The sequence below is a fragment of the Artibeus jamaicensis genome, unplaced genomic scaffold (assembly GCF_021234435.1).
Source record: "Artibeus jamaicensis isolate MK-2021 breed Jamaican fruit bat unplaced genomic scaffold, CSHL_Jam_final scaffold_1964, whole genome shotgun sequence".
NCBI lineage: Eukaryota > Metazoa > Chordata > Mammalia > Chiroptera > Phyllostomidae > Artibeus > Artibeus jamaicensis.
Genome location: NW_026522030.1, coordinates 1,298,952 through 1,321,863, shown reverse-complemented (window position 1 = coordinate 1,321,863; position 22,912 = coordinate 1,298,952). Strand labels below are relative to the sequence as shown.

The following is a 22,912-nucleotide window of genomic DNA, read 5'->3' as shown; positions in this document are numbered from 1 at the left end:
TAATTAGTACACCATTATCTGGAGGATGTTTTCAAAATCATAAACAATAATATGCATTTTAGGAAGAGTTTAAACATGCTGAAACTTATTTTTATGTTACTGACTTGTCCTCTAGTATATCATAGCATATGTTGGAGTGTTACTATAACATGCTCTACAAATATTTACTTGCTCTCCTTTCTTTTCTCAGCTTCTTTAATAAACTTAAAGTATTTTAACAAAGCATTGGTCTCTTTGAAACATATATACTGGTAATAAGTATAATAATAATAGCACAAAAATGAAAAATAGAAAATAAGCTATTTCTATGAGTAACATTTTTATGTCTCAGTGGTATTAGGTTCATATAAATATGAAGTAGATTTGGGTAAGTTAAGGTGTATATGGCAAGCCATAGAGCAACCATTAAGAAAATACAGTAATTTAGCCCTGGATGGTTTGGCTCAGTGGATTGAGAACCGGCCTGCGAACCGAACGGTTGCCAGTTCGATTCCCATTCAGGCAATGTGCCTAGGTTGCAGGCCAGGTCTCCAACAAGGGACACATGAGAGACAACTGCACACTGATATTTCTCTCCCTCTCTTTCTCCCTCACTCCCCCTCTCTAAAATAAGTAAAATCTTTAAAACAAAGATTTTCTCTAAAAAAAAATTAAAATGCTAACCCTAGAAAATATTCATTTAATGTTAAAAAAAAGCTGCAAAGGAGAAATAGAGAAAAATATTTGGGGTATACAGAAAACAAAAAATAAAGTGGCAGATACAAGTCCAGGCATATCAATAATAACATTATATGTGAACAGATTAAGCTACATAATCAAAGGCAGAGACTGTCAGCCCAGGTTAAAAAACCCAAACAAACAAGGTCCAACTATATGCTGTCTACAGGACATACACTTTGATCCAAAGGTGCCAGTAGGTTGGAAGTAAAGAAAAAAATCTACCGTGAAAACAGTAACCATAAAAAATGAAGTGGCTACACTATATCAGACAAAATAAGCCTTTAAAACAAAAAAAAATGTTACTAGAGATAAAGAAGGATTTTATAGTAATAGAAGGATCAGACCTTTGGGAGGACCGAACGATTAGAAACATACATATACCTACGAACAAAGCTCCAAAATATGTGAAGCAAACACTGACCAAATTGAAAGGAGAAATAGAAATTAAAAGAAGAAATAGACAATAGAAAAACGTCAGCAATAACAGTTTCAATTGTGGACAGAACAACTATGCAGAAGATAAACGAGGAGACAGAAGACTTGAACAACCCCATCTATCACCAAGCCATAAAGACATCCATAGAATGCTCTGACCAACATCAGAATACACGTTTTTCTCAAGTGCACATGACACATCCTCTAGGACAGACCATATGCTAGGCTATAACTAACACAAGCCTTAATAAATTTAAAAGGATTAAAATAATGCAGAATGTTGTTTCTTTTTTATTATTGAATTTATTTGGGTGACATTGGTTCACCAGACCTTACAGGTTTCAAGTGTACAGTTCAGCAAAACGTCATCTGCACACTGCACTGTGTGCCCATTGCCCAAAGCAAGTCTCTCACTGTCTCCCTTAGTCCCCATCCTCCTTTCCCTCTATCACCACACTATTGTCTGTGTCTGTGTGTTTTATACGTACATATATATACAAATGTTTTCTAAAATCCCTTTACCTCCTTTCGTTCAGCTCCATCCCAGCTGACAGCTGTTAGTCTGTTCCATGTATCATTCTTCTGTTTCTATTTCGTTCATCAGTTTCTTTTGCTCATTAGATTCCACATATAAGTGAGATCACATGGTATTTGTCTTTCTCTGACTGGCTTACTTCACTTAGCACGATAATCTCCAGGTCCATCCATGCTGTTGCAAAAGGCAAGATTTCCTTCTTTTTTATAGCTAAGTAGTATTCCATTGTATAAATGAGCTTTACAATGGAGTGAAATTAGACATTAATAATGAAAGAAATTGGGGTAATTCACAAATCTGAAGAAATTAAATATTCAAGCAGTCAAAGAAAGAAATCACAAGGGAAATTAGAAAATACTTTAAGGTAAATGAAAATGAAGACACACATACCAAAACATACAGGATACAGCCAAAGCAGTGCTTAGAGGAAATTCTGTAGCTATGAACACCTACATTAAATAGGAAGAAAGATCTTGCCCTGGGACAGGCGGCTCAGTTTTGGGATTATCATCCTGTACAGCAAAAGGTTGCAGTTCGATCCCAGGTCAAGATACATTCCTAGGTAGCAGGTTCAGTTACCTGTTGGGGTGTGCACAGAAGGCAAATGATTGATGTTTCTTTCTCTCTCTCTCTCTGCCTCCCTTCCTCCCTCCTTCCTTCTCTCCCTGCCTGCCTCCCTCTCTTCCTCTTTCTGCCTTTCTGTAAAGTCAATAAAAATATCCTCAGGTAAGGCTTTAAAAAAAAAAAAAAAGAAAGATCTCAAATCAACAACCTAACCTCCACTTTAAGGTAGTGGAAAGAGAAAAACAAACTACCGGGAAATGCAAAGCAAGCAGAAGGAAGGAAATGTGGATTAGACTGGGAATTAATGAAATACAGAAATAAAAAAACAATAGAGAAAATAAACCTAAACAAAAGTTAGTTCTTTGAAAATATCAACAAAATGAACAAATCTTTAGCTAAGCTCTCCAAGAGGAGAGAAGACTCAAATTACTACAATCATGAGTGAAAGAGGAAATGCTCCCAATATTCCATAAATAGAAAGGATTATAAAGAAATGCCATGAACAACTATATGCTAACAGATGAAATTAGATAACAGATGAAACAAACAAGTTCTTAGAAATACATAAACCACTAACAGTCATGAAAGAAGAGACTGACAATCAAAAAAGACCTATAACAAGTAATGAAATTGAGCTACCAATTAAAAAACTACCCACAAAGAAAAGTCCAAACCCTGAGAGCTTCACTGGTGAATTCCTACCAAACAGGCACCAACGCCCTCAGCAAATACCTTATGCACTTTGGCAAGTGTCTTTAGTGGTCAACATCAGTGTGGCAACCACGGAAATGGGCTCCTCAGATTTCCCTGGAAGAATTTGCCATCCAGCTGGAGTAGCATATTAGCTGACAGTCTCCAGCTGTTAATGCCTTCAAGACCGACCTTAGCTTTCAAACTGAGGCCATCCTCTTCCAGGTTGCCCCTGGTCATTGACTAAACAGTGTAGCCTGACCATTTCTATGTAAGAAAATAACTTTATCTTTTAGAACTGAAAGATGAGAATGTTAACTATAAATTGAAGGAGTTTAGCTAGATGATATGATTAAACCCTGAGATTCTCTCTAGTTCTTACAGTCCATAAATCTATTGAAAAGAATCTGGGCAAGTTTTATACGAACTATCAATCCTTTGGGTTGTGACACTGGCTATAATTTCCAGGGATTCGTGTTATCTTAGCTTTTTAGTTCATGAATTAATTACTCGAGGGCTTCGTATTCCTGTCTCTAATGGCTTTATTCCAGTTTTGTACAATCTTGTTTTTTTCCTAGAAGTTATTCTAATTAAATAAGAAAGAATTCCATTAAAATTAAATATTATTATAACACTGCAAAGTTCAAGGACTTCTAATTGGTGCTATATGAAATAATACATATCCCCTGACTTCAGGGAGCTTCCTACACAGTTCGGGTGTCAAGATTTACACCAATAACGTTAATAACAATTTCTTAAGTAACTCCTATAGTCCAGACAATAGGCCACGCTACTTCCATGTGGTATCTCCAAACCTCATGGCATCCTGGAACAGCAGCTATTATTCCTCCTTCTTCTTGCCTCTGTAGTCTGAGAGATGATCTTGGCCCCTTATCTAGTTTCTAGTCTCTGGGCCATTTATCATCCCTTTATTTCATTCCTTAACCCTGTTTGCCAAAATTTCTGTATTCTGCTTCTTCTATTGAACCAGCTTGGGTAAATTTAAACCAGCTGAATCAATGTCCAAAAAAGGCAAACTATAGAAACAGAGAGTAGATAGTGATTGGCTGCAGCTAGAGCTCAGAGTCAGGTGGTGCAGTTCAGACACAGAGGAGTTTGGGGTTTGCCTAAGTGGATCTGGTTTGGACCTGAGCACCCACGCCTGACCTAGCCCTCTTTAGAATAGATATGAACTCACAAAGCAGGCCCCAAATTCCTCAAGTTGTGGTATTCCACAAACTATGGCACTGGCAACAGCCCAAGGTCAACCTGGGTAGGGTTGCTATTAATCACTGGAGATTGTGAGTCCTTCCCATTCTGGACCCAAACCCATATATGGGTTCACAGAGAACAATACCAAATCTCTAATTCTATGCCATTCTCATAGTGCCTTAAATTTTCTGCATTTCCCACTAGACTGTAATCTCTTTGAGGGTAGAAACTGTGCCTATCTCATTCACCATTTCATTTCCACAGACCTGGCACATGATAGGGTTTTAATATATATCGGCAAAACAAATAGAACAAGGAGAGATGAACAATAAGAGCAACAAAAACCAAAACCAAACCCAGCACACTAAAGAAAGATTATCAAGGGCTTTGCAAGCCAAGCCCAGCATTTGGTGTTTTGTAGACAGTGGCAGGTCCTCCTATATTGTCATATAGAGTCAGGTTTTCACATATCAGTATTCATAGATGTCTAGCGTAGAATTTTCATTTAGACACAGTATATGATTGATTTTTATATTGCAAATTATACCCAACTCTGTGAGATTAATAAATTTTAAAACACATGCCATTCAATTTTTAAAGTCACACTAGCAAGACATAAGCAGAAGTAGTATTAATGGAAGCTGTCATCCCTGCCCGACAAGCCAGTCTGATTCTCCACTAAAGCAAATCTGCAAAATGATTAAACTGGATTGAGAAACATGAAGTAAGTTAAAACAAACAGAATAGCTTTGTTATCATTTGGGAAAAAGAACTGAAGGATAGCTAAGTCACTCTGCCATGGCTAATATTTATATTGTAAATGCAAATCAGAAGAGTAATGACTTCTTCATATTACTGGAAAAACACAAATTACTGTGAAATAAGAGTTGTCTTCACTACTTTCCTATCCTCACTCTTTTAGCATGCTAAGAGGGGCAGTTAATATTCAAATTAGCTACAAAAGCTTTCCCCTCTGACCTTTCTAAGGCCTGAGGTCTATCCAAGGCCTTCATCATGCTAGACACCAGTAGAGGGTACTGTGTCTGGATGAAGCCTCCTTCAAAGGCTTGCAACAGAAAACTGACAGAGAAGCAACAGAAAATTGACAAAGAAGGTATAGGAGAGTACCTGTCAAGGTCAACTGGATATGGACAGAGAGACTATCCACAGGAAAATTAAGGTTTTTGCACCATCCTCTGTATTTTGTGTATCTTTTTGATGGCTACTTATAAGATTGATAATGGGTGACACCAACATACCATGATTTAATAATGATCCCACCTGAATATCATTAAAGACCTTGAGGTGCGTAGCAATGAGGTTACACAATAAATCCAATTCTATAATGGAAAAGAGAAGAAAAAATGAGTGTCAAAACAAAAATAAAATAATAGACCTGAAAGTCAACAACGTACATATTCCAAACTAATAAATATGATCCAAATCTCAATAAAAATGCATACATCTTCCTTTTAATTTCAAATGTGGAACTTGTAAGAAATTTTGGCTTTTCTACAATTCCAAGGGCTTCCTTCTGTGTTGCATAAATACCAGTGGAGAGGGGAGCACTGTTCACATTAAGCATGAATGCGAATGATGCCCCTGTTGGAAGTCACCTGAATTTCCTATTTCTGAATCCATCTCTGTCTTTAGGAAAAATTACAAGTGCCTAATGCGTTTTATAAATAAGGCCCATCTTTCAGCTTTAGCTTCTTCGCCCCAGATTTTTGGTTGCCATACTGGTCTACTTTATGTCCATCCAGCTCACTGCCAAGCCCTTTTCTCCACACTCTCCTGGGGTTTGCAGAAGTCGCTCCCTTTGCCAAGCCAATTCTTTCCCACTGCCTTACTCCTTGAATAAATTCTTTTCCTCTTTCAGGCCTTAGGATGAGGCCTCACATCTGGGAAACCGCCTAATAATAAAATAACTAAAACATACCAAGAACTTCCCATGGGGCAGGCACTGTTCTAAAGTCTTTCTCACGTGCATTGACTTTTTAATTATCACGGAAACTGTAGAAGAAGGTATGATTATTCAACTTCACAGATGAGGAAACTGAGGCAGGGAGAGAGGTAATTTCTAAAATCGTATTCAAAGACAGACCTTGATCTCTATAATGAAGGAACCGATCATGAGAAAATGGTAAGAATCAGTTAAGAATTGTGCTGGGACGGGGGTATTTGTGTCAAACAAACTGTTGAAATTTGAGGATTATGGCAAAAGAGAGGAAGAGACTGTAATGAAGATTTCTGGAGATGGTGCAGCCTCTGAAGGTGACATGGTCCAGGGTACAACCTTAAAAATGGGAGCCTGGAGTGGAGGCAAGGGTCCATGGGATCAACTTTTTAAAAAAATCACTAGTCCCCTGGCACCCTGGAGTCTATGCTAAATTGTCTTAAACTATCTGTTGGATATACGGTGAAATGCAGCACTTTTCTGGCAAGCCTCAGCCAAAGATTCCTCTAATGCTTCTTGCTTTTGCTTCCCTGTCCCCAACCAGAGGAAGAATATTTAACACGGCCCACAGAAACATTCGCTGCCCAGGCTCCCAGGCAGGGAGCCCCCTCGACCGCGGGTTATGTAGCTGGAGTGCAAGCTGCGTTCGCTTAGCGGTTCACCCTCGTCTGGCCTGTTTGTCCCTGAAGAAAAGAATTCGCCCCAGAAAAGGTCGTGCAAGAAACGTGCTGCCAGGCACGTAAGTTCTAGGCCAGACGGCCAGATTCGAAGTGCGGAAGCTAGGCCACTGCTCTACGTCGGTCCCCCAGGTTGTCCTCTGGCCCAGTCGCCAGGGGGCGTGTTCGAGCCCCGGCGTGAGGCATCAGCACCTCCGCCTCAGTGACAGGAGAAGGGCTTGACGGTGACTGCTGTAGGAAACGAGGTTCTCCTTTTGCCTTCGCGTGCTCGAGAAACGTCGCGCCCAAGACTTCCCCGCGCCTTCGCGCGCCAACCGCTGGGACAGTGCAGGCAGCCGGAAGCTCTGCCCCACCCCCAACGGCACCGGGAGAGGCGTGGCGCAGCAGGCCCCGCCCACGCCGCGCGCGCGGCCCCCAGGCAACCGGCACAACACAACAAAATGGCTGCCGCGCCGCTAGGCACCTGAAGGGAACGACAGGGCCATCTCCGCCCGGCCTTGTCCCACGCGCCCGCTCCGCTTGGCTTCTCCGCACTGAGTGCCAGGTGCGGTCGAAGGTGTTTTCCCGCATCACAGAGACTGCACGGTGGGAGCCCGCGGTAAAGGCGGGAAGGCCTGGACCGGCTTGGGATGCTTTCGGGGCGGGGGCGTGTGCTTGGGAATTGGGATTGGATGGGAAGGAGGGGAGGTCCCGGAACGGGCGTGGGGAGGTTTGGAAACAGAAGGGGGGGGGTCTGGAGTGAGGGATGTGGGTCGGTTGCGGGGGATAAAGGACGAGAGTGTACGGTGCGGAGAGAAGGAGGGTAGGGCTGCTGGGTGCCAGGTGACAGGGATAACGGATGATTTGATTGTCCTGACGGGTGTCATGGTATGGGCGGAATGCAGTACATGGAGAAAGATGAGAATTAGGATATGGGGAACAAGTGTGAAAAAAGAGGGTTAAGGAAGAGGTGAATTTTGATGTAAGACTGGCTTTCAAGTCTTGATTTTTTCACTTTGTGTGTTACTTAACTGGCTCTGTCACTTTGGGCATATTCTTTAATCTTCCAGAGCATATGTTTTCTCATTTGTAAAACTAATTGCTAATTACTTTTATGTAAATACGTCAGATTCAGTTCTAAGTCATTTGCATGCATTAACTCACTTAATATTTAAAATAACTTGTATGAGATTACCATCCCCGTTTTAAGAGTGAAACTGAGGATCAGAGAGGTTAAGTAATTTACCTAATGTCACACAGTAAGGAAAATTAGGAGTTGAACTCAGGCTTAGTTGCAGAATCTACTCTTAATTCTTAATGATGCACTGCTGCTTGTACATGAGGTTAATAATTCTGATCGTTTACAGTATCTGCAAGGATTTAAATTTGGTAATGTCTTAATGTCCTTGCAACAGTCCTTTCTTCATTCATTCAACAGATATTTATTGTGCATCAAACAGTCAAATGGAGTTCCTCCTGACTTGTAGCTTAAACTCGTAGAAGATACAGGCAGTAATCAAGTTGTAAAGGAGACCACTTTGTACAGAAACATGTATAATAGGAGATATAATCCTGCTGTGCATCTTGAGTGTAGAAACCCTGCTTTCTCAGCTCTGTATTTTTAGAGCCTAGCACAGTCCTTGGAGCAACAAAGTTGCTCAATAAAACTGAATGACTGAATAAATAACTTAGTGGAAATGTGTGGGAAGCTTGAGTCTTAGGGTTCTTGAGAAGAATGGAGAGATATGAGATGAGAATTCAGGATGTTGATAGGACAGAGAAGGACATTTCACAAGGGTGTGAAAAGGGAAAAGCAAGCAGCTAGGTAATATGTTGGGATGAAGAATGGGTGGGGATTTGAATATTTTCTTTGAGGAGGGAAATAATTGGAAGTTGGAGTACTGGAATGGATTAGGATGTCAGAATATCTGCTAGGATGAACAGTTGGGAAATCAGAGTGAATATAGAAATATTGAAGCAGGGTAGAGAAATGGAGAATGGTAGAGCGACAATTGGGATTCGTGGGAAAATTTGGCAGTCAGAATGGAATGAAGGATGGGAGGGAGAGGTCAACAATTGCCTCTGGAAAGAAGAGCAGCCGGGTTAGTGACTTTGGAGAGGAATGGGAATATTAGGACTAGAGAAAGTTAAAGAGTAAGAGTATTTAAATGGGTCCAAGAGTATGGAATAAAGCAGAATTGTAGGGAAAGTACTAAGAAGTGATTACGAGGCTAAGGGGTGTAATAGAGAGGGATATGGAGGTCAAGAAATGGGGACAGATATCTGCATATTGGAGCGGAGTGGGAAGAGATGGAAGGTTCGGGGATTGTTGAGGTCTGCCTTTTAGAGAAGATCAGAGAAGAGGATGGAAAGTTAGGAATGTTAGGAAATGCTGGAGAGAGGTGGAAGTGTGCTGTCTACCAAGTTGTGATGCTCCGGATTGTTAGATCAAGGAAGATATCTAAGTCTTAGACTGACAGGATGGGTGGTGGTTTGGTGCCTTACCATGCGATTCTGATCATCACATCATTCCAGTGGCTTTCTCTTCCTCTGCAGACCACCTTGTGGGCCTTCGATATGTGTCCCCAATTCTGGACTTTTGTTTGGTTTTCTTTTCTTTTAAAGATTTTATTTATCTATGTATTTATGTATGTATGTATGTATATATGTATTTATTTATAGAGAGAGGGGAAAGGAGGGAGAAAGAGAAAGAGTAACATTGATGTGTGAGAGATACATAAATCAGCCTGCAACCCAGGCATTTGCCCTGACCAGGGATCAAACCAGCGACATTTTGCTTTATAGGCTGGTGCTCAGTCCACTGAGCCACACCAGCCAGGGCTGGTTTTATTTTCTTTTTGTCCTTCCTCTTTATACTCTTTAGCCCTTCCTCTCAGCTCTGTCTTCTCTTTTCTATTGCTTAGTCTTTGTTTATGTCATTGTTAACTACATGCTAGGGTCAAACAACATCCTCATCTTTCCTTAAAATTGTAGTTCAAGATTTACTATCTCCAGGTGTTAACCCCTGAAATAATGCTAGACATTCTCAAACACAGTAAACCACTAAGCCCAGTTCGGTGAGTTAACTGTGCTAGGAGATTGTAATACATCTCTATTGTTTCAATGTCCAGGCCTTACAGGAGCTATGGCAACCCAGGGAGGGGATCTGGGAACGCACTGCGACTTTGGAACCATCACTTATGTTACAATTCATAAAAAGGAGTTGATTTAGATTCTGAAATTCATTCTAATATGTATTTTTTTTTTACTGAAAGTGAGTAAGGCAGGGTTTTCTGATCAGGACAGGTAACAAAGGACTTCACAATAGTCTAGTGAGGCCCAAAGGGTCTTGGTTGTTAGATATTATGAAGAATTCAGTATGTTAAGACTTAACAAAGAAGATTAAGATGTAGACTACAAAATAATTGCATTGAATAAAAATTTAGGATGTGCTTTTTTAACCAAGAAACTAAAAAATATAAAGTATATTTTTTAGCACGTAGCATATATGACTATTCCATGCTATGGCATAGAGAACCATATGTAGAAGTGTGAACTGCGCCTTAACCTTCTGCTCTTCTGGTTTTTAATCTGTTGCCCTTAGGAAGACTATACTTAATTCAGGAATACATAAAGTTTTGCTTTTAAAACACATGCCTCTTACCTCTTCTCAAGTTTGAGTATGTTATTATTTAGAAAGAGAATGCCAGTACAGTTTAGCTCTGAATCATTAATATTACCAATATAAATATTACTAATATTATTTTCTGTGGCAGAATCATATGATAAGACAAAAAAATTGTTTATCACACTTGTGAAATCAGCACCTAAAACCTTGTGGCTGTGGCATAAACAGCAGTTACGTGAATTGGTGGGAAGGTTTTCTGACATAACTGGATTTTTTAACATGAAAAAATGAAAGAGAAAGACATTTATAAGTTTACATTTTAAAGTGAACTGGACTGCTGGGACAAGGCAGGTGGCCATATTATACTGGGTAACTGTGAAATAATAATCTCTTTAAAAAAACAAATATAGCAGGTTTTTGCTCCCCTCAAATTGTCACTTTAAGAAACCAGATTATGAGTTCCGTGATGCTGTCATATTAAATTTTCTGGCTTATTCCCATGAGTATTGTTCACTATTTAGGGAGCACTGGAGGAGGAACAGGATGGGAGGAAAATGAAGGAGGAATGGGGGAAATTATAAATTCAGTTCAGAGATGTTGAAATTAAGATGCCAGTGAAGTGTCAAGTAGGCAGTCAGGAATAGGAGTCTGGAGGTTAGAAAAAGTTGGATTGAAGATATAAATATCAGTAAGCAGGTGGCATTGGGAGCCATGGATGTGTATTCGATTATTTAAAATGTGATTAGAAAGAGGCTAGAAAAGACTTGAGGACTCTGACACTCAAAGATTGAATGGCAGAATGTAAGCCAGCAGAGGAGGCCAAGGAGAAGCTGGGGAGGCAGGTTGACGCTGAGAGTGTGGTATCCCTGAAGCCAGAGGAAGAAACTGTTTCAGGAAGGAGAGTGTGCTCATCACTAGTAAATACTGCTGGTTGACCAGTATTTTCTGCTTCCTGCATTTTAGGACGCCTTGTGGGCAGAAAGGGCATTGTGACTACTTCCAGCCAATAAATTGAAAACAAATGACTGATAAGACTTTTGGCTGGAGCATGTGTCAATACAAGACGCTATGGAGGTCTCTTTTTCCTCTGGCAAGGTGATTGGCAATGTTTGAAATAGTGTCTGCCCTCGCCAGCTTGGAGTAGTGTGGCTCCTAGCGTCTGTAGCCTCTGAGTTGGTAACTACGTAGTCTTGAAAATTCTGGAAATAGATTGTTTTGATAGCTTTAAAAAATTAACCTTGTTAAATATACTGAAAACTCTTACAGGTTTTGGTGGACTCTTGGCTTTTTTCTTGCAATGAGGAAAGGCTCTCAGCAAAAAATTTCCAAACCAAAGATGCCATTATCATCTATGGCCAATATGAGATCCAGGTCACTCTCACCGTTAGGAGGATCTGAAATTCTGCCTTTTCATTCTGGAGGACAGTCGTGTAAGCAAGTCGGGATTGCAGATGAAAACACTATACTTTTGAACTACCAAGACCATAAAGGTATTGCTTTTTTTTTTTAAGATTTTATTTATTTATCTTTAGAAGGGAAGGGAAGGAGAGAGGGAGAGAAATATCAATGTATGGTTGCCTCTTGTGCATCCCCTGCTGGGAACTGGCCTGCAACCCAGGCATGTGCCCTGACTGGGAATCGAATTGGCAACCCTTTGATTCACAGCCCAAGCTCAATCCACTGAGCTACACCAGCCAGGGCTGACTAGTTTTTATTAATAAACATCATCAGCATTGAGTTTAGACTGTACCCTTGCTGTCAGTTGTTATGCTGTTACTTCTAATTTCATTGCTATTTTGGAATATTCATCTTTTTTTCTCCTAGAGCAGCCCAAATTAAAGGAAAAATTATTTTATTTTGAACCAAAATAAATGTGATATTGACTCATTATAAATAATCGTAGGGAGTCTTTGGCCCATAGTGTGGATCTGAACTGAGAATTAATTTTTTTCTGACCCAAAGAAAGAACCAAGAGTCAGTTTTCTTTTTATTTGCTGCCTTTGTAAACTGTAACACAGCTTTAATAAACTGGGACAGTGATATCCAGAAAGGTCATAGGACAGGGTGTGCTATCCATCAAATTAGTACTTTGTCTCTATAAAATATGATGTGGTCTTCTCTGTTTAAAAGAGCAACAACTTTGAGTTTGTCGCCATTTAAAAAAAGGAAAAGAGGATTTTAGAGGATTTTAAAGAATTTAAGCCCTTTTGAACTTTAGATTGGAATTTTAAAAAGCAAAAACTAAATACTGCCAGATTTTTTTTTATTTGCTAAAAACTTCAGTGCTGTATATGATTAAAAGTGTAAGTTTGGGATTCACCTGCCTGGATTCAGGTCCTGGATTTGCATATTACTAGCTGCAAGATTTTGAGCAAATTATTATAATTTTGTAAATAAATGGGAATAGTAATTTCTATCTCAGATTTGTTGTATAAATTAAAATTTTAAAATGTAAAGCATTTAGCACAAGGTTTGGCACACAGCTAATGCAGAGTGGGGCAAAAGTAGGTTTATAGTTGTGAGTGCATAAAACAAAGTTTATTCTTATAGTATTATTTATTAATTACCTTATCATTTGCCATATGAACAACTGTAAGCCTACTTTTGCCCCACTCTGTATTTATAGAATATAACTGTTATCGTCATTATTATGGAATGCGATATAAAGTAAAATATTATTATTAAAGTATTGCAATTAGAACTCACCAGCTGTCTTTACATTTGCATGATTAAATTTGTTTTTATTTTATAATATCAAAACAATTTGTTTTCAGAGTATTCATATCTTCCTTTGCTGATAATTATCTGTTTCTGTAATTGCAGAAGCTGATTCACATGCAGGAGTCCGATATATTACAGAAGTCCTTATTAAGAAACTTACTAAACAGGATGATTTGGCCTTGGTAAAATCTCTGAACCTTTCACTTTCTAGAGATGGTGGCAAGAAATTTAAGGTAAGTTACCAACATTTTTAAATATAGGCATTCTTTTTGGTATTTCTGTTGTTTAAAACTGAAAAGAATAGATATTAGACTTACAGTAACATCTCATCCTAATGTCTCCTAATTTGTAGCAGACCTTTATTATTTCCAGTGAAAGTTCTATATCTGAAGTATATGACATCTTCAAATTCATGAGTACCTTTTTTTTTTTTTTACATTATTGACTCTGGAGAAGGGGGTCGGCATAGTATAGTCTGTAGGCCAAATTGGACTTGCTGCCTGTTTTTGTAAATAAAATTTTATAGCTACACTCATTTGTTTACTTGTTGTCTGTGGCTGGTTTTTGCACCACAATAGCAGAGGTATTATAAGTTAGTTGTCAGACTATCTGGCCCACAAAGCCAAAAAAATTTACTATCTGGCTTTTTACAGAGAAAGTTTGCTGATCTCTTCTCTAGAGTGCTTACTACTTTAATTCATAGACTACAACGTGAATATACTATAGTGGTCAACCTAATTTTTTAGTTAGAAAAAAATACAAACTTAGATGCTTACTACATTAGTCACAAAAATGAATTTAAAAAGATTGAAGATCTTAATGAAAACAAAAGTCACCCAACAAAAATACTATGAAAGTACTAGGGAAGAATATAAGAGAATGTATTTTTAAATCTTAAGTTGGGAAGGCCTTGCTAAGCAAACACCAACCTTACTAACACAAAGAAAAATATTGCCAGATTTAGCTTACTTAATGATTGAAAAGTTGTGTTTAATGAGAGATATTGTTTAAACAGTTAAAAGAAAACAACAAACTGTCAGGTCATGTTTTCAACTTCTGTAACAGTACCCACGTACTATAAGGGAGCTCCTACAATTCAGTAGGAGAGACAACTCAATGGAAAATGTTCAGGGATATGAACAGACCATTCACAAAAGTATTGAAAGTGGCTAATGTTAACATGAAAATGTTTTCGAATTCATTAATTTCAAAGAAATGTTAAATAAAACCTAGCAATTGAGTTTAAAGTTACTGAGTTTGTACTCATCAATCCAGCAGTTCTATTCCTCAATGTCTATTCTACTGATAGTATTTTATTTGCCCATGCATCCAAAAAGAATCTGTGTAGTTATGTTTATTAAGCATTATTTAAAATAGGAAAATAGAAATAGCCAAATGACTATTAATAAAGGATTGGTTAAATAAATTGGGGTGCAATAACAGACTATGAAATACTATCACGTACCTTTAAAACTAAGTTGAAAGTCTATGTATTAATGTGCAACTATGTCCATAACGTATTTAATGAAAAAAAATCTAAAACATTTTGTATAGTAAGGTCTCTAAACATTTTTAAAACTTCTTTTCTTCCATATGTGTATATATGGATATACATGAATATATCCCAGCCTCCTAACACTGGTTACCTTTGAATTGGAATTTTTTTATAGGGTCCTGGGGACCTGATGAGAGATTTTCTGTTTTGTCTAAAATTTTTATTAGAATATATTTATGTCTTACTTGTGTAATTAAAAAGGAAAAAGAAGAAATGCTGGAGTTTAAAATTTTCAAAATGAAATATTAAATTAGTAAATCTTTACTGTATGGTTATTATGTCAGGCTTTTGTTTGTTTTTTTTTTAATATATTTTATTGATTATGCTGTTACAGTTGTCTCATTTTTTTTCTCCCCTTCATTCCCCTCTGCTCTGTAGCACCCCTCCCATTATCTTTCCCCCACTTTAGTTCATGTCCATGGGTCATACATACAAGTTCTTTGGCTTCTCCATTTATCATGCTATTCTTAACCTCCCCCTGTCTACTTTGTATCTACCATTTATGCCTCTTATTCTCTGTACCTTTTCCCCCATTCTCTCCCCTTCCCATCCCCACTGATAACCCTCCATGTGATCTTCATTTCTGTGATTCTCTTCCTATTCTGGTTGTTTGCTGAGTTTGTTTTGTTTGAGGGGTGTTCTTTAGGTTTGGTTGTTGATAGTTGTAAGTTTGCTGTCATTTTACTGTTCATATTTTTTATCTCCTTTTTCATAGATAAGTCCCTTTAACATTTCATGTAATAAGGGCTTAGTGATGATGAACTCCTTGAACTTGACCTTATCTGAGAAGCACTTTATCTGCCCTTCCATCCTAATGAAAGCTTTCCTGAATAGAGCAATCTTGGATGTAGGTCTTTGTCTTTCACCATTTGGAATACTTCTTTCCAGCCCCTTCTTGCCTGCAAGGTTTCTTTGGAGAAATCAGCTGAGAGTCTTATGGGAACTCCTTTGTAGGTAACTCCGCTTTTCTCTTACTGCTTTCAAGATTCTCTCTTTAGCTTTCATCTTGAGTAATGTAATTATGTGCCTTGGTGTGTGCTTCCTTGGGTCTAACTTCTTTGGGACTCTCTGGGCTTCCTGGACTTCCAGAAAGTCTATTTCATTTCTAGATTAGGGAAGTTCTCCTTCATTATTTGTTCAAATAAGTTTTCAATTTCTTGCTCTTCCCCTTCTTCGTCTGGCATCCCTATGGTTTGGATGTTGGAACATTTAAAGTTGTCCCAGAAGTTCCTCAGCCTCCCTTCATTTTTTTGAATTTTTGTTTCTTCATCTGTTCTGGTTGAATGCTTATCTCTTCCTTCTGGTCCAAATCATTGAATGAGTCCTGGTTTCCTTCTCTTCACTGTTGGTAACCTGTACATTTTCCTTTATTTCATTTTTCATAGCCTTCACTTCTTCCTCTATTTTATGACTGATTACCAGTGCTTTGAACTCTGAATCTGATAGGTTGACTATCTCTTCATCACTTAGTTGTATATTTTCTGAAGCTTTGATCTGTTCTTTCATTTGGGCCATATGGTTTTGTCTGAGCACACCTGTTATGTAGTAGGGAGTGGAGCCTTAGGTATTTGCCGGGGTAGGATAACCCACTTTGCTGAGTTTGGCACTGTATGTGAGGGAGGGATCCGAGAGGGAACAATGCCACTTGCTCGCCTCCCAGCTGGCTTCCAGTTACTTCCCTCGCTACCCCCAAGCAGATTGTGCCCTTCTGGTCCTGATTCCAGGGTGGGTGGGTGGGTTTGTGTATGTTCTAGGACCCTGTGGGTCTCTCTGCGAACTCTCCTGTGATGCTCAGAGCTTCTCCTGCCGCCTCTATGTCAGGCATTGTGTTAGGCTGTGGGAGTACATAGGAAGGTAAATAAGCTTAGTTTGTGATCTCTGGGAATTTAGAGCTTAGTGTGAAGAATGCCTAGGATTAAGAGGAGAAATAGTGGAGGAGAATCAGAGCAGGGGAGAGGCACACCCAATGAAGAAGCCTGAAGGAGCTATTGGGACAGGAGAAAATCTAAGAGGGTGATAAATTGAGGCCAATGCAGGGAAAACTTAAGGCAGGAAAGGATGATATAAAATGTCACAGGACAGTCAAATGGGATGAAAATTTAGAAGTCAGTTGGATTTGTCAATTGAAAAGCCCTTTCTTCCCTAACTGGTGTGGCCCAGTGGGTTGAGTACCAGCCTGTGAACTGAAAGGTCACTGGTTTGATCCCCAGTCAGGGCACATGCCTGAGTTGCAGGCTGAACCCCCATCAGTTGTGAGAGGCAACTGATGAATGTTTCTATCCTTCTTTCTTTCCCTTCTTCCCCTCTCTAAAAAAATAAATAAATTTTAAAGCCCTTTTATTTCTCAAATCCACCAAGTTCATTCTTTCAGGGCCTTTCCGTTTTCTTTGCCTGGTATTCTCTGCCCCCCAGGTGTGTGCACAGCTAGCTTCTTGTGATTAAGGTCTCGGCTCAGTGTACTCCTCTGTGAGGCCTTCTTTCATGACCCCATCACAGCTGGCCACCTCTCCTCAGGCACTCTCTCTTATTCTTTCAGTCAATAAATAGTTCTTTAGGACCCATTGTGTTCCAGGCATTAGTGCTATAGCAGTAAACACAACAGACAAAATCTGTCATCTTAGTGCCTTGTATTCTGCTACATCATGTCATCTCTGTTGTTAGTATGCTTCACTGTCTGAAAACTTTGTTTATTTTTTCATTTGTTTATTATCTTTCTTTGTGAATAAAAAACAAGAATCTTCCCTGGCTGGTGTAGCTCAGTGGATTGAGCACAGGCCTACAAACCAAAGGATCACAGTTCAATTCCCAGTCAGGGCACATTCCTGGGTTGCAGGCCAGTTCCCAGCAGGGGGATGTCGAGAGGCAATCATACATTGATATTTCTCTCCCTCTCTCTTTCCCTTCCCCTCTAATGATAAATAAATAAAATCTTAAACAAACAAACAAACAAACAAGAACCTTGTTCTCCTGATTCACTACCACATTTCCAGTACCTGAACAGGTCCTAGGAAATAAATATTCATAAATATTCGTGGAAGGGATGAATGAATAGTGATCTTGGAGAGAACTGTTTGAATACATATTAAAGGCAAAAGATACATTGCCTTACCAATAGAATAAGAGTGAATGGAAGGCAGAATGAGCAAATGTCTGTAATTCTTGTGAGAACATGGTGGCAAACAAGAAAGATAAAATTATGGCTTCATAAGAAAACAAGGTCAGTGTGAGGGATTTATTTTCTATAGAAGAAATTGAGCATGTGCAACATAGGCTTCTGCAGCAGGGCACTTGTCTAATTCACTGGTATTATCTCCACTGCCTGGTGCCACACCTGGTATGTAGTAAGTATGTAATGAATATCTGTTTGATAATGACTGGTTTTAAACTGGTGAGGAAGACCCAGGAGAGAGAAAGAGATCGAAGGTATAAATGTGTGGGGAGGGGAGAGGAGGAGTAAGTTTATACAACAATCTAAGTATCTTGTTAAACATTGAAGAAAGAAAGAGAGGAGGGAGGGAGAACCATGAAAAGTTGAGGTGGGGGAATTCTTGTTGGACAGCCCTGCACTTCTTAGTCTATAGGAAATGTCTGCTTGGCAAGTTTGGCGGCTTGAGTAGAGCTGGTGCTCCTGGTCACAGAGAGCCTCGCCAAGGGATTGTCTAGGAGAGCAGTAAGGGCTTACTATCCTCTATGACTGATCACATATGTACATGTTGTGCTTATGTCAGGGCATCTGTTGTATAAAGTATTTATTCATTTGTTTTCAATTAGTATATCGAAAATTTGGAAAAATGTGTTAAACTTGAAGTACTGAATCTCAGCCATAATCTAATAGGGAAGATTGAGAAGCTGGATAAACTGTTAAAATTACGTGAACTCAACTTATCATATAACAAGATCTGGTAAGTACTGCTTCTTTAGGTAGCATTGCAGGGTCATTGTCTTTGTTAAAGAGATAGATTAATGCTGCTGTGTTACTGAGAGAAAGCTCTGAAACAGCAGGCACTTTGATCCTTTATTCATGGATAGTCTGGCCCTTCGCAGGTGATGACTGCCTTCACGACTCGGCATTGCTACAGTACTGAGTAATATCTACCTAGCATTACCAAGAAGGAGATATGTTTTTTGAGTACCAAATTTTATCTTAATTCTATTTTGGCAGGAAGTTTTCCCTGATAGAGTTTTTGATTCACTGCCTATTACATTAAGAAAGTGGACATGAAGCAGTGTGTTTTAACACTGTAATTTTGATCCTAAAGATATTTCAACTTGTTTGTCCTGATGTTCTTTGCTGATTGATATAGGAAATGTACTCTCAATCTTGTTTCCATTTCATAAAATGTATTACTGTGAGATACAAACATAAAATTGACTAGCTAAAACTGCACATAGAAAACTTGTGATAGACAAATAATGCAGATACAAAATCTTGAAAATCTTTGTATCTGTATACTTCCCCCCATGTAGGACTTGATATAGATAATGGCCAACAAACAACTAACAATAGCAGAAACTCTAATATGGCAAAAATAAATGGGAAAATAACTGATTAATGAATCAATCCTTAATATAAAGTTTGTATAAGAATAATTGATCCTGATAAAAATAATTTCAACAAAATGAAAATGAAAATAAAGAAGCTTAGAAATATTATACTGTTCTCCTGACCAAGTAATTACACTGATAATTAAATTGGAATTAAGTTGGGAAAATACTTCATCAGTGAAAATTCATCAGTATGGGTGATGAATGTTGCATTCATTTGAATAGTCTCATTAAAATATTTGTGTTTATAAATACAGTATTATTCTGGGGGTCCACCAGCTCAAAATGGCAGCCTTAACCTGCTTGTATAGCTAATCTTTCAGTAATGACTTAAGGTAGTAATGACAGACATCTTCTCTTGGGCAGGGTTGTAACACCTAGCACTGTGTGCTGTTAGGTTTTCCAGCTCTCCCCTGGCTGTCAGTGCTAGCATTCTTTATAGTGGCTAGTAAGAATGCCACAGACAGGCTCTTCTTTTCTGTGTTGTGGGATCATAAAGTTTGATAGTAAGATAGGTAAGATTTCTGGCCACAGTAATTGAAGAGTTTACCAAAGATGTTGTGATGAATTTGTTTTTAACTGCTTTTTTTTGGTTCTCATTTATGAAAAGGGTTGATAAATTATAATTGTGAAAGGTAACCTCACATAAAACCAAGGTTGTTAATTCTAAAAATATAGTGGAGGGCCCTGGCTGGTGTGGCTCAGTGGATTGGGCTCTGGCCCGCGAGCCAAAGTGTCTCTGGTTGGATTACAGTCAGGGCACATCCCTGGGTTGAGGGCCAGGTCCCCAGTTGGGGGAGTGAGAGAGGCAACCCATCAGTGTTTGTCTTACACATGGATGTTTCTCTCTCTCTCTTTCTTGCTCCCTCCCCCTCATTCTGAAAGTAAATAAAATTTTAATATAGTGGAGGGACTCTATTATGGTACTAAGTTTGATTTTACCCTTTGATTTCCAGCAAAATTGAAGGCATAGAGAATATGTATAATCTGCAAAAGCTAAACCTTGCGGGAAATGAAATTGAACATATTCCAGCATGGTTTGGGAAGAAGTTAAAATCCTTGCGAGCCCTCAATCTGAAAGGCAACAAGATATCATCGGTAAGTTATTCAGAGTAACAAGAATGTTTTTCAAATTTTTGGACTTGTTGAAAAGGGTAAAATCCAAGTTTTAAAAAAATGGGGTCTCCTCTTTTAAGGTCAGTAGTCCTTTGATGAAACATTAAATTCAAACATAACCTGTGATTGTCTAGGGTAATTAAATATAGTCAGTCCTAGCTTTACATGGTTCCATGGTAACTAAGAATTGATCTCTTAGCATTTTCACATCTAATATTTCATTTGAGCCTCAGAACACTCATTTTAAGAAGACAGTGCAGGAATTATTTTTAAAATACTATGGGGGTGGGGCTGGGTGGTGGTAGGCAAAGGGAGAAAAAGCAGGAATGACTGTAATAGCATAAGCAATAAAATACAAATAAATAAATAATACTGTTAGTTAGGTACCACAGTTTTACTCCCATTGTTAATTATAGTCTCAGGGAGGTTAAATCTCTTACTTGAAGTCACATACTTTGGGCCCTGGCTGGTATAGCTCAGTGAATTGAGTGTGGGCTGTGAACTGAAGTATTGTGGGTTCGATTCCCAGTCAGGGTACATGCCTGGGTTGTGGGCCAGGTCCCCAGTGGGGGCCATGTGAGAGGCAACCACAGATTGATATTTCTCCCTCTCTTCTCCTCTCTCTAAAAATAAATAAATAAAATCTTTAAAAAGTCACACACTTTGTACCAGAATTCAGGTCAGTGAATGCCTGGAACAGTTTCTTTTTTTCTAATTTATGAATGAATCTCAATTATAGTATTAGGTGTTTTAGGAGGTTACTCACTAGCTGTTTATAATTGAGCAACTTTTATCATGGTTCACCTAATCTAAGGATGGTGTATATTTTTCTCTGGAGTGTAATTCATTATTTTCTTTGATATTTCTACAGTTAGATGTTCAAGAAACATTACTAAGTAAAAACATTAACATATTTAAATCTGTATTAAAATTGAAACAATCATGCTACAATTTAGAGAACACCAGTCTTAAAATAGAAAAGATGTGCTTTCCACTATTTGTCTAGACTTGGCTTCTGTGACCTTGAAGAAACTCTTTGCCTCTCTGCAACTCACTGCTTAAGTTGGAGAAACAGTTTCTACCCTGCCTCCTTTACAGGAGTGTTATGGGCTCAGGTGAAATGGTAGATGCTATAGTAGAAAATGCTGTAAAATTTTTCAAACATTAACTCTCAGGTTGTATTCCTTAAACCTTCAACAGTGGAAGCAGTAATAATAAACAACACTTGTTTAATGCTGTGCAGTGAGCAATGTCTATTTGTTTCTTATTTCATCTTTGTGAAGATCTGTTAAGGTGATTCTCTGCCACTTCACTGAGATGGCCCAGGAGCCTCGGAGCCCAAGCCCACGCCTTGTTATACAGCATCACCTTGGAACTCTTGGGGCTCGGGAGGTGATAGGGCAGCCGCGAGTCTAAAATTTGCCACACATATTCCTCAAATAGTGATCCTTAGCTAGGACTCAGTGCCAGCTGATGTTAACAGGAAAATCATTCAATAAATATTTATGATTATTTCTAATTGGTGTCACTTTTCATCCCAGTTCATATTTGACATTGGTATCAATAAGTGATACACATTCATTTGGGTAAGATTTTTTCGTACTATTAATAGTAGTTTCTCAACCTTTTAAAACCATCTTTCAATAAATATAAAACTCTCACTTCAAAACTTATCCTTATTTCTTTTAACTATTAATTATAGCTGTTGTCTGAAAAGTTACCTTTTTTTTTTCAATTTGTTCAGTCAGTATAATGAAAAGGCAAAGGGTTTGTAGGTACACAGATTTAAGTTCAAATCCTATTTCATTCACTTATAACCTCTGAACTTTGGGCAAGTCACCTAACTTCTTTGAGCAACCTCAGTTTCTTCATGTATGAAGTTCAGATGATTATATATCATAGGTGGTCGTGAGGAGTCACAAATGAAATAGTACATGGAAATGCCTAATGGCGCCCTGACGCACTATAGGCAGATACTCAAATACTCCTCCTTATTCCTCCCCTCATGAGCTGCTTTTCGATAATGGGTTTCATGAGTAGATTCCTTGCCATGTTAATAGCAGTTTCCTATATTTATTACTCCTTTTAGGTATGTTTATGATTTTTAAATTATACCAATAGTGTTATATGTCATTTCAGCTTCAAGATGTAAGCAAGTTGAAACCACTTCAAGATTTGACTTCTCTGATCCTAGTTGAAAATCCAGTTGTTGCCCTTTCTCATTACTTCCAGTTTACCATTTTTCACCTCCGTTCACTGGAAAGCTTGGAAGGTCAGCCAGTAACCACTCAAGACAGACAGGAAGCTTTTGAGAGATTCAGTTTGGGTAAAGTGACTTTTTTTGTTTTAATTAAATTTGGATGGGAAAAGAATAACCCAGAAATTATCCATAAAAATATATTATGAACATTATAAGGCTGTTAAAATTTGCGTAGAAGGTTGTACCATAAATTAATTAATTCAGCAAATAGTCATTGAGCATGTATTGTGGGCCAGGCACTGTATCTGGTACTAAGAATACAATGGTGAGGAAGACATAGGGTACCGGCCTTAGTGCAGCTTGTGTTTTAGTGGAGAA

General features: G+C 38.5%; 1 protein-coding gene across 11 annotated transcripts in view; it reads left to right on the top strand.

Moving 5' to 3' along the window:
• Window positions 1-7,198: 7,198 nt before the first annotated feature.
• CNTRL (centriolin) overlaps window positions 7,199-22,912 on the top strand; it is a 90,288-nt gene continuing 74,574 nt past the window's right edge. For 5 of the 11 annotated variants that reach the window (XM_053656519.1, XM_053656520.1, XM_053656521.1 and 2 more), the window contains exons 1-6: window positions 11,390-11,492; window positions 11,664-11,887; window positions 13,221-13,351; window positions 18,445-18,575; window positions 20,175-20,316; window positions 22,474-22,660. In XM_053656519.1, coding sequence (XP_053512494.1) covers window positions 11,419-11,492; window positions 11,664-11,887; window positions 13,221-13,351; window positions 18,445-18,575; window positions 20,175-20,316; window positions 22,474-22,660 — 889 coding nt within the window. In that variant the 5' untranslated portion in view covers window positions 11,390-11,418. Of the gene's footprint in view, window positions 7,389-11,380; window positions 11,493-11,663; window positions 11,888-13,220; window positions 13,352-18,444; window positions 18,576-20,174; window positions 20,317-22,473; window positions 22,661-22,912 lie in introns of those variants that run through there. The other 6 variants (XM_053656524.1, XM_053656523.1, XM_053656522.1 and 3 more) reach the window with 6 other exon arrangements.